The sequence below is a fragment of the Erythrolamprus reginae genome, chromosome 5, assembly GCF_031021105.1.
Source record: "Erythrolamprus reginae isolate rEryReg1 chromosome 5, rEryReg1.hap1, whole genome shotgun sequence".
Classification (NCBI taxonomy): domain Eukaryota; kingdom Metazoa; phylum Chordata; class Lepidosauria; order Squamata; family Dipsadidae; genus Erythrolamprus; species Erythrolamprus reginae.
Window position 1 is genome coordinate 22,738,873 of NC_091954.1, and position 12,331 is coordinate 22,751,203.

Genomic DNA, 12,331 nt, shown 5'->3' on the forward strand with positions numbered 1-12,331 from the left:
TAGAGTCATGGGTGTGGAATAGGCACTTATGCAATTGGTAAAACAAATTAAATACATGAATTATCCTGCACTCCCTCGCCATATGCTTGTTATCTACCCTGTCAGGATCGCACGCAGGCAGCTTGGGATCCTAATAATTCAAAGACCCAAGATTAATAGATTTAATAGATAAAGATATAGGGTTGGGGAAAGAGAGGATAATTGGCAATGTGCTGATTATTTCTTTACAGCAGTATTTTCTATCCTTCAATCATACTCTACCTCCAATTGTCGTCGTCCCCCATGTCAGGATCCCAAAGCTTGTTTTCTAGATAGGAAGCTTAGGCCAGTTGACTCTTCTATGACATGTGGACTTCAACTCCCAGAATTCCTGAGCTAGCGTGATTGGCTCAGGAATTCTGGGACTTAAAAAGTCTACAAGTCATAGAAGAGCTACCTTTACCTACCCCTGGCCTAGACTAATGTTAAAAGTAACCACTAAAACGGGTTTAGCATTTCAATATTTTCACACAGGGAAAGTCAAGTAACAGGACACAGAAAGAAATATTCCACAAGACAGAAACAGATTAAAAGGCATGGAAACCTTGGTGCAACTTATTTACTACCTGTTGGACTGAATTACACACCTGGTTCAAATCCCATTGTTGCCAATAATTCCATAGTCTTCTATCTACTATATTTTGTGCTCTCCTACATCCTTCTAATGTTCACAGTTTTTATTTTTTTAGACTCGTGTATGTATATGTGTTTGGTTTAGCTTAGTTTAGTTTTATTAAATTTGTATGCTGCCCCTCTCCGAAGACTCGGGTCGGCTCACAACAACAGCAATGCAATATACAAAGTACACATCCAATATAAGTTAAAAGCAATTTAAAACCCCTAAATTTAATAGGAAAGTGAACACAAGAACAAAGGGACACAATCTGAAGTTAGCTGGGGGAAAGATCAAAAGCAACATGAGAAAATATTATCCTTGGAACAAACTTCCAGCAGACGTGGTTGGTAAATCCACAATAACTGAATTTAAACATGCCTGGGATAAACATAGATCCATCCTAAGATAAAATACAGAAAATAGTATAAGGGCAGACTAGATGGACCATGAGGTCTTTTTCTGCCGTCAGTCTTCTATGTTTCTATGTTTCTAAATATTACAAAACGATCATTACTACACAATCATACCATTCTCATATATTACAGTCAGAAAAAGGTGGTGCTAAGGGGACAAGATAGTTATTCCCCTGTACATATAGACATTCACATGCATGCACACATGTGTATGTGTGCATCCTTGTGAATGTCTGTATGTACATACATAGCTTGTTTTAATATAGTACATATCTTTTATACCTTCTAGTTTTTCATATTTCTTTAGATCAGTGGTTCTCAATCTTTCTAATTCCGCGACCCCTTAATACAGTTCCTCATGTTGTGGGGACCCCCAACCATAAGTCTAGTGCCAATTCTCCAAACAGAGCTTTAAGCTGAAGGAAGGTCAGAGGGACACCCCCACTGTTAATGCCTGATTGGTCAGGTTGTAAAAATATGTTCCAAGGCGTCAGATGCTTTCGTTCCTAACACCATGGGAAATTTGTCTTTTCCCGTGGTCTTAGGCAACCCCTATGAAATGGTCATTCGACCCCCAAAGGGGTCCCGACCCCCAGGTTGAGAACCACTGCTTTAGATACTGATGTATTTTATTTTTGGGGGGCTGGGGGGTATAAATTTTTATTGTTTTTCCACACCTTACAGAGATTCAAATTCACATACCTCAATACAATACAATATAATATCAAATGTCAAATTCTTAATCCAAATTTCCTAATTATTTATCCCATTTATTCTGGTACATATCATTCATCCTGTGCTACCTCCTTTTCAAATCCTATCATCCGGATTTCAGATATTCTCCTTCACCCTGATTTGAATTCAAAGTGCTATTAGCTATCTCAATTTCTTGTGGCTATTTCCAACTGTGCCTTCGTGCTACAATCCATTTCTTATATTCTTAAACTCATTCTTACTTTTTTAAAAAGACCCTCATTTTATCGAAGCTGCCCTTAAAAAAAGAAATTTCCAAATTTACTTCTCTTTATATCCCAGGAAGGAAAGAAAAGATAACCATTCATATCAAATCTTAATCTAATTATAACAATATCAGTATACATAGGACAAAGGGTCGTGTTTTTTTTAAAAAAATTAAGTATTCACTTCATTCCTTTCATTTCTTCTATTATACCAGTATATCATTTCTACTTTAACAAATCCTAATCATTACATATCATATTATTGTATTATTTTTCAAGAAAATTATCTGATGTATTTTCGATGCTTTTTAACTGACTGTACCTTGCCTTTCTTAGGCTATGGCCATCATAAAGATAAGATTTTATTATTGCCACAAATTCAATAGGAAGCTCTAGACAATTGACCATTCTCTCAGACTTAGAATCCCCACCTACACCTGGGGAAAGGGGGAATATTTAGAATACGAAGAACTACATAGAAACATAGAAGATTGACGGCAAAAAAACCCTCATGGTCCATCTAGTCTGCCCTTATACTATCTCCTGTATTTTATCTTAGGATGTACAACCCCATAACAGATTGAGATTAGAAGTACTCAGGGAAGAATGAGTAGGAGGAAGAGGAAGTAGGAAGGAAGGAAGGGGAGAGAGGTAGGAGGGAAGTAGGTAAGAGGGAGAGAGGGAGAAAGAAAGTAGAGGGAAGAGAGGGAGATAGAGGGAATGGATATAGAAGGAGAACAGATGGGAGATAAAAGTATAAATACAAATTTAAGATATTTGTTTATGATACATTAGAAAAATGTATAAATGTGTAACATGTTGATAGTGTGGTATATGTATGGATGTTCTATTTCACATCAAGACACACAACCAAATATACTGTCAAAGTCTTATGCCTTCCATCAATCAACACCTGCTGTAACTATCAGCAATCACAAATTAGAGACAATGTCAAAGTTAAAAGAATCCAGAACAGGTTCAGGCAACCTACCACTTCTCAGATGTCTGGACGCTAATTGCTTACCTTGTTCACTTTTCAAAAAATGACAAAAGTACCAAGCTATTTATAGAAGAGATACTCTGCTGATATTCCTTTAGAGAAATCAAAAGCTGTTTCTTTTTTTCAGAGCAGAGGGTCAATACTGAAAATGCTAGCATTAGGGGTGATAAGGAATGCTGGTAATGGGGAAAAAAACCCACCACAAGGTGATATAACACTTAAGGGGTCTTTGATGTTCTCTGAGCTTGCTTGTTTTCTTAGAGTCATTTCATTGCCCAAACATCATCAGTAAGAAGTGCAGTTTGTTGACAGGTTCTCTGCATTCCTTGCCAGCACTGATAATAATAATAATAATAATAATAATAATAATAATAATAATAATAATAATAATAATTATTATTATTATTATTATTATTATTATTATTATTATTTATTAGATTTGTATGCTACCCCTCTCCGAAGACGGGGGGCTCACAACAACAATAATAACAATGTTACAATAGAAACAAATCTAATATTAAAAAACAGTTTAAAACCTATCATTTAAAAACCATGCAACACATGCATACCATATATAAAATATAAAAACCTGGGGTGGGGGGTGTCTCAGTTCCCCATGTCTGGCGATACAGGTGGGTCTTAAGTAATTTGCGAAAGACAAGAAGGGTAGGGGCAGTTCTAATCTCTGCAGGGGAGTTGATTCCAGAGGGCTGGGGCTACCACAGAGAAGGCTCTTCCCCTGGGGCCTGCCAAACGACATTGTTTAGTCGAAGGGACCCAGAGAAGGCCAACTCTGTGGGACCTTATGTTCTTACCTAGTTTGGTTAATGAAATATCTGCAAGCATAGAAACATAGAAACATAGAAGACTGACGGCAGAAAAAGACCTCATGGTCCATCTAGTCTGCCCTTATACTATTTTCTGTATTTTATCTTAGGATGGATATATGTTTATCCCAGGCATGTTTAAATTCAGTTACTGTGGATTTATCTACCACGTCTGCTGGGAGTTTGTTCCAAGCATCTACTACTCTTTCAGTAAAATAATATTTTCTCATGTTGCTTTTGATCTTTCCCCCAACTAACTTCAGATTGTGTCCCCTTGTTCTTGTGTTCACTTTCCTATTAAAAACACTTCCCTCCTGGACCTTATTTAACATTTTAATATATTTAAATGTTTCGATCATGTCCCCCCTTTTCCTTCTCTCCTCCAGACTATACAGATTGAGTTCATTAAGTCTTTCCTGATACGTTTTATGCTTAAGACCTTCCACCATTCGTGTAGCCCGTCTTTGGACCCGTTCAATTTTGTCAATATCTTTTTGTAGGTGAGGTCTCCAGAACTGAACACAGTATTCCAAATGTGGTCTCACCAGCTCTCTATATAGCGGGATCATAATCTCCCTCTTCCTGCTTGTTATACCTCTAGCTATGCAGCCAAGCATCCTACTTGCTTTCCCTACCGCCTGACTGCACTGTTCACCCATTTTGAACTTGCAAACATGCAAGTTCAGAGAGCATGTCAATCCGGAGCTACAAAAATTCTCCTTTATTAATGTAACACTGTTATTTTTAACATTAATGACATAAATCCTAAATAACAAGCGGAGAAACCCTGATAATTTCCTATGAAGGCTTGTGAGGAACACTTTTGCTATTTTGGAAAATTCAGCTTTCTTTTCATGCAAAACCAGTGGAGCAAAGATCCACCCACCCATTCAATATATCTGGCAACTTGTCACCAACTGGTCTTACAGAATATATATAATAAAGTGGCTTACCATATTTACACAATAGAACCACAATACAGAATCAAAATACAATTAATTACAAAGGGCGCTCAGGAACAAGTAATAGTAGATGTGCATTCTCTAAAAGTGGTGTATTAAAATTACTTGTGCCTTTCTGACCAGGATAGACAAGATTCAGACACAGTGACAATTGGATTTAAAATGATGTTTTCAATGACCTGTCCTGACTTTGTAGCCACAAAGAAAATATTGGCATTCCAACCTGACATCTAGTGGTATTTTCCACACATTACATACACTTTATACTGTACTACAAAGGTAGACAAAGCCACAGAAATATATAAATGATTGGCCAACCTATACATTGAAATTACCTTGAAAGGATAACGCATAGTTTTAAAATTCAAAATGAGACTAAGCAGGGCTGCCTGCTATCTCCAATGCTATTTGTAATGGCAATAGAGACATTAGCCAATATGATAAGACAGGACAATGATTGGAAAGGATATAAAATTGGAGATTTAGAAATAAAATAAAATTTATTTGCAGTCGATGCAATCATATTGATTCAGACTCAGATAGAAATGATTAAAGGAATAAAGATTATGTTACAAGATTTTAAACAGCAATCGGGGCTATCAGTCAATATGGCAAAATCAGAGATTATGTGTTTGAATATAGGTCCAAGAGAACAGGTACAGTGTTACCTCGTGATACGAACATAATTGGTTCCAGAAGGAGGTTCGTAAGGTGAAAGGTTCGTAAGGCGAAACAATGTTTCCCATAGGAATTAATGTAAAAGCAAATAATGAGTGCAAATCCTTCAGGAAAATCCCAAACTTTAGAAGGGAGGCGAACAGAAGGCAGGGAGGAGCAGCTAAAGGGGGGCGGGTGGAAGAAGCAAGGCTAGGCTAAAGGGTGAGTGGGAAGGAAGAAAGGCAAGGGGGCGCCCCTTCCTTTTCTTTCTTCAAAAGACACCCTTTCAGTGCCTGTGGCTGTTCTCTGCAAAGTCTTTCCTCTTCCAAGCCGCCCTCCCTTTTCTTTCTTCAAAAGACACCCTTGCTGTTCTCTGCAAAGTCTTTCCCCCTCCAAGCCGCCCTCCCTTTTCTTTCTTCAAAAGACACCCTTGCTGTTCTCTGCAAAGTCTTTCCCCCTCCAAGCCGCCCCTCCCTTTTCTTTCTTCAAAAGACACCCTTGCTGTTCTCTGCAAAGTCTTTCCCCCTCCAAGCCGCCCTCCCTTTTCTTTCTTCAAAAGACACCCTTGCTGTTCTCTGCAAAGTCTTTCCCCCTCCAAGCCGCCCCTCCCTTTTCTTTCTTCAAAAAAAGGGGGGGAAAGAAACCCTTTCATCCCAGCAGCAGCGGCTTGGGTTCGTAAGGTGAAAATAGTTCGGAAGAAGAGGCAAAAAAATCTTAAACACCGGGTTCGTATCCTGAAAAGTTCATTAGAACAGGCGTTCGTAAGGTGAGGTACCACTGTACTTATTAGGAAGGAGTCTGGATTAAAGTTGGGCCTAAAGAAAATGAAATATCTGGGAATATGGTTATTAAGGAATCCGGAGAAAACGGTGGAGGATAATTATAGACAGATTTTGATGAAAATATTAAAACAGATGAAGAGCTGAAAAAAGAAAGGGTTAAGGAAAATGGCAAAGATAAAGGCATTAAAAATGATGATAATCCCAAAGGTGATGTATTTGTTTCAGGTAATGCCGGGTGTTTTACCTGAGGTAAAACTAAAGAATGGGATAGAAGGTTACATTATTGGGTAGAAGAGGATAAAAGGCTGAGAATAAAGAAAAAATGCCTAAAGATGGGGGTTGGAGTTTATCCATCACTGGATAAGACATTTGCTCATGAGTAAAATAACCCCCTTTTTATAACAGGACAATAAAAGTCTTCTTATTCACAGGGATAAAAAAAAAATCATACGTAATTAGTCCCAACAAACCTGGGTTTAGGCAAGAAATCCGAATTGCTTGCTGTATACTGGAAACGAACAGTTGTCTGTGACAACTAGCCATTCCCAAATCCCTCCTATTTATTTCCCAGCCAGGACGGGGCAAGCTAGCATCTTATTTTATTTTATTTTATTTATTTACTTATTCAATTTTTATGCCGCCCTTCTCCTTAAACTCAGGGCGGCTTACAACATGTTAGCAATAGCACTTTTTAACAGAGCCAGGCTATTGCCCCCACAATCCGGGTCCTCATTTTACCCACCTCGGAAGGATGGAAGGCTGAGTCAACCTTGAGCCGGTGATGAGATTTGAACCACTGACCTTCAGATCTACAGTCAGCTTCAGTGGCCTGCAGTACAGCCCTCTACCTGCTGCGCCACCCCGGCTTTTCCCTAAGAGCCGGCTTATTGCATTCCATTTACTCTCTTTTCTACGCATATGGGATGGGCTCCATGTATTCCTCCTCGCTCAGCTATGGCCCCGAAGATAGCTGCCTCTTCCCCTGGGGGAGGATGGAAAGCCCCAGCGCTGCCTCTGATGCTCTTTCCTTATCAGAGCCTTCAAAACGCTCCCCAGGTTCTCCCTCCACCTCTTTTTCTGATTCTGCAGCTAGCTCTGCTGGCAGGTGATGGGCCACATCACCTCCTCTTCTTTCTATAGCAGCAATCCAAGATATTTCAAATACATGGTTGACTAAAGTCACATCACACCCACACATCTACTTAGCTGTCTTAATAGCAGTTTGGGCCAGAAGTGAACAAAAATTCATAAAATACACCCAGTAATTTGTTGTGGTTTTTTTTTCTTCTTCTTCTTCTCTCCATACCTGTCTGTAGGTACTAATGATGATTTCTCTCAGGTGGTAGTGCATAGGCGTCATCGTTTCGCTCACTGTGTCCAATGCCATGTCGACCTCCTTCTTCATCCGGTGTCCCTCTGGCAATATCTGAAGCATTTTCATCACCACCTGGGAGATAAGAGCGAACCACAGAGCTGACGATGAAGCTTTTCCCTTCTGGGATCTCTTAGCAAAGAAAACATCTCCAACATGTAAGAAACATAGTTTCTCATAGAATACATAAAACAATACATCCAGTAGGAAAAATAAGAAACACAAAAAACAAAAACAAAAAAGAAACCTATATATTAAAATAAAGGCATGTACAGGATCAGTAGCTATATTCTTCCAAAACTATGTACATTTTCTTTAGAATCAGTAACAGTTTTTATCAAAAAAGCGTTTCGGTGAAATCACATTCACCATCATCAGGCTGAAGTTTCAAGCTTCGTGCTGTTGTAAAATGGAATGTTTGCAACTGTCATTTCTTCTTAGTATATAGTATATATTTATTTATTTTACATGTTCATATTGTAATTAGCAAGGATTTTTTCTTTTTTCTAACCAGTGGTAGAGTAAATTCCAACAACCATAAAATTGCGAGTCATCTTTACCTTTAATCTTTAGGGTCAGTTTAGACATTTCTGCACATTGAGTTATTTTTTCTAATACCAATTCGTCTTGGGGGATTTCTGCCTTTTTCCATGTTTGAGCAAAAGCTAGTCTTGCTGCGGTAGTGATATGAATAATCAGATAAATATGGTGTTGGTTAAGTTGTTGGCGTATAATCCCTAATAGGAAACATTCTGGACTTTTTTCTATGGTTATCTCTAGAACTTCATCGATCCACAACCCATTTTTTTCCCCAATAGATCTGCGCTTTCCCGCAATGCCACCCTGTATGGTAGTACGATCAGTATTCTTTTTGTGTTTCTTATTTTTCCTACTGGATGTATTGTTTTATGTATTCTATGTACCTTGTATTATATTTGTAAATAAAAAAAGAAAGAAAGAAACATAGTTTCTCTCTGAAAGCCAAGTTTACTACAGTGATGGGAAACCTTTTTGGGGTTAGGCCAAAACGTTTTGTGTGTGTGTGTGTGTGTGTGTTTGAGCATGTGACCACACCCCCTTCCCCCCCCACGCATGTGCACCCCCTGCGCTGCTCCTGCACATGTGCTCAATTCCCCCCCATTCCTGCGCATTCACACAGGCCTCAATGAAGTCTGGGGTGGTGAATAAAATGGCCAAATGGGCAAACCAGAAGTTAGGAAAATGGGCTTGTGCTGTTTTTTGCACTCTAGAGGTTTCTGGGAAGTTTCCTGAAGCCCCGCAGTGCTAAAAACAGCACTATGGGCAAACCGGAAGTCCATTTTTCCAAACTTCCGGTTTGCCTGTTGAGCCGTTTTTTGCACTCTGGGGCTTTAGTATGCTTCCCTGGAGCTTCTGGAGTGCGAAGGGGCCTTCCTGAAGTCCGAAAATTGGGTGGACAGCATGTGCACTGGAGCTGACATTGGGCAACACCTCGTATGCTCTCTGGTATGGCCCCGCGTGCCACCTGAGGCATGCGTGCCATAGGTTCGCCATCATGGGTTTAGTACTTATCCTCCTTGCATTGTTTTTTTTAAAAAAACACTAGCGTAAAGAGACCCGCAGATATGTATATCTCAGTGTTTCTTCAACCTTGGCAGCTTTAAGAGGCATGGACTTCAACTCCCAGAATTCCATGCCTCTTAAAACTGCCATGGTTGAGAAACGCTGCCCTACCTGATTCTGCTGCCTGATACAAAACTATCCCTACAAAACTCCAGGTGTTTACATGGGTTATCCATACAGCACACATATTGTGGTCAAGATAGATAGGTCGTCCTCAACTTATGACCACATTTTTTCACACTGACAACCTTTGCGGAACTCCCCCCCCCCATGATCATGTGATCACAATTCAGATTCACAATGGTAGCTTATGACCACTGCTGTGTCCCAAGGTCAAGTGATCCTCTTTTGCAACCATCAGACAAGCAAAGTCAATGGGGAAGCCAGACTCACTTAACTCATCAATTACAGTTATTCACTTAATAACTGTGGCAAGCAAAGTCATAAAATGGGGGCAAACTCACTTAACATCTCATTTAACAACAGAAATGTGGGCTTGGTCATAAATTGAGGACTACCTGTTGTGGTCCGCCAGCAGCCTGCAAAGCTGGCAGCAGGGTCGGACAGCGAGGAGGCTGGAGAGGAACATGGATCATGCCTGGAGTCTGGAGAAGGCTCTGTGTCGGAGGCAGAGGGGGATTCCCATTACTGCTGCTACTGGTGCACTGTGCGTGCAGCTTCAGGTCCCTTGCATGCACATGCATCCAGCGATGGGCTACCATTCCCGGTGCCACCGGAACGGTGCTGGAAGCGCACACGATTCAGCTTCCGCGGAGAAGCGGAAGTTCGTGCAAGGACATGTGATTTCCGGCTTTTTGCTTCCACGAATGTGCAGAAGTAAAAAAGTCGCAAACAGTGAGAAGCAGCCTGCAGGTAAGTAATTCCCCCCACCTGCCCTCCCCATTTGCCCGCCCGCTGCCTTTACTGCCATGAGCAATGGCTTTGCTGCTGGGGGCCAGAGCACTTTGCCTCCCGCGGCACCCCTGCCACAAGAAGCGGCTTTGCTGTTCGTACCCGGAGCTCTTCCCCGCCTTCTTCCAGGCCCGCCGCCTGCCTTACCTTTTTCTATGGATGGTGCTTGCATGCAGCACGGGGAGGAAGATGTCATGTGGCACAGGGAGCAGGCATCTGCCTGCGGCACGGGAGAGCAGAAACAAAGCCACGTGGCTGGAGTTTGTGCAGGCCAATGCTGTTGCTGGTCCCAGCTGCTGCTCTAGGTGCCGCAGCAAGATTCGGCTGCTGCGCATGTGCAGCAGCCAAAATCTCGTGCAGATGTCCTTCCCGCAGTGAGATTTGGCCAAAAATTGCCAATTTTTTGCTTACGCGCATGCGCGGTAGCAGAAAAACTGATACTTTTTTACCGGAATCGCGCCAGTTGCACGTGCACACCGTGTGCACGCCCAGCAGCAACACAATGATCCTACATGCTCCGTTTCCACTGGCGGAACAGTATTTCCGACCGTTCCAGCTGCTGCCTATCACTGCATGCGTCCCAGCATGTTTTTGCTTTTGTGCAGAAACCAAAATCTCACAAGAAGCAAAAAATCATCAAAATTTCACGCAGTGCACGTCCCTTCACAAGAGTTTGCTTCCTGCACATGCACAGAAGCAAAAACACGCTGAGACGCATATATGTGCATACGCAAGAGACTTGAAGCTGCATGCACAGTGCAATTATCACTACCAGTGCGCTATCCTTTACTGTACTGGTAGCAACCCACCACTGGGTCCGGGCCATCTGGAAATTTTGTGTTGACTCCAGAGCCTGATATTAGCGAGGCAGAGGAACAGGGGGGGGCCTGTTCGCAATGCCAAGAGCTGCCAGAAGGCAAGGACAGTTACAGAAGAAAAGGACTGCTTGGGAGTAAAGCTTGGAGATGATTGGCCCCACTCCCATAGGATATAAAAGAAGAGCAACTGGATCTGCTCGTTGCAGGAAACAACTTAGTTTAATTCTGGTTGGTGTAACTAGTAGCTCCATTCTGGCTGTGTCCTGTTTGACCTTGCAAAACCCCTTGCCAATTAGGTCTTTGGCAGCATGTCAAGAGAAATAATCGTGGGTACTTATCAGCCTTCTTCTGAAAAACTGTGGAAGACTTCTCTTATTACGGCTGTGACTGAACATAATTCACAGCGGTTGAAATAAAAGTGCTTTATGCTTTATCAGGAAACCTAGCTCATAACACTACCTATAGTTCGGTCAGATCCATTTAGGAAGCACATTTCATGATAACCGTGTGAAAAACCTGTGAGATGGCAGGTGCCATCTCATGATCCTGGAACTTGTGTCTCCTCTGTGCAGATACACAATGTACACTTACATGGCACGCATGCACAAAAGAATCAGGTCTTGGGTTGAAGTGCCACACCTGCCACCTTCAAGACGTTGGACTTCAATTGAGGACATCCATGTTTCAATGGGATCTATTGTATTTCTCCAACTATTCTATGACTGTAGAGGCAGGAAGCAGAGATCTGTTGATGCTAATTGTGCAATCACAACATGCTGCAACCATTTTGAGAGGCAGGTTTTCAAGTGTCCTGTCCTGTCCTGAATGGGACCAACATCTTGTTAGTGGCTGTGTTAGCTTCTTGTCAAAGTTTTTCCAGCCTGATTAGTAAAGTTGCTAAGATCAACTGTGTCCCTGCTGTGTCAGATTTATCCTGGGCAGCTCAAATGCAAATGTTAATGTTAAGTACAAAAGGGAAGATAGCTGGAAGCCACAATTTAATTATTAGAGATTAGGAATCTTTGGTGGGGTTAGGTTGCCATTAAGAGGCATGTGGGTCTTCCTGGATTATGGAAAGTTTTGCTTCTCAAACAAATAATTCAAAAGTGTTGCTCTGAATGTGTCAACACAAAGACATTTACCATTCTATTAGTATAATTTATCTACTGGGCTTTGACATGTCTGTGCACATTTTGTTCATTATCTTGTTCTGAGCATTAGGATGCATAAAAAATGCAAAGGATATATTAGTTTGGCTAACTGCTTAGCTTTGCTTGCATACCTCTCTAACTGTTCACCTTTTGTTGTGATGTTAATGTTATTCATCATTTAAAAGCTCTTTCCTTTCCCTTCCTCTTTCTTGCAAGTGGCC

At 41.2% G+C, this 12,331-nt stretch overlaps 1 protein-coding gene across 3 annotated transcripts in view; it reads right to left on the minus strand.

Moving 5' to 3' along the window:
• The window catches only part of PALD1 (phosphatase domain containing paladin 1), a 185,089-nt gene that overhangs the window by 52,138 nt on the left and 120,620 nt on the right, over positions 1-12,331 (minus strand). For all 3 annotated transcript variants that reach the window (XM_070752215.1, XM_070752214.1, XM_070752216.1), the window contains exon 18: positions 7,562-7,702. In XM_070752215.1, coding sequence (XP_070608316.1) covers positions 7,562-7,702 — 141 coding nt within the window. The remainder of the gene's footprint in view (positions 1-7,561; positions 7,703-12,331) is intronic.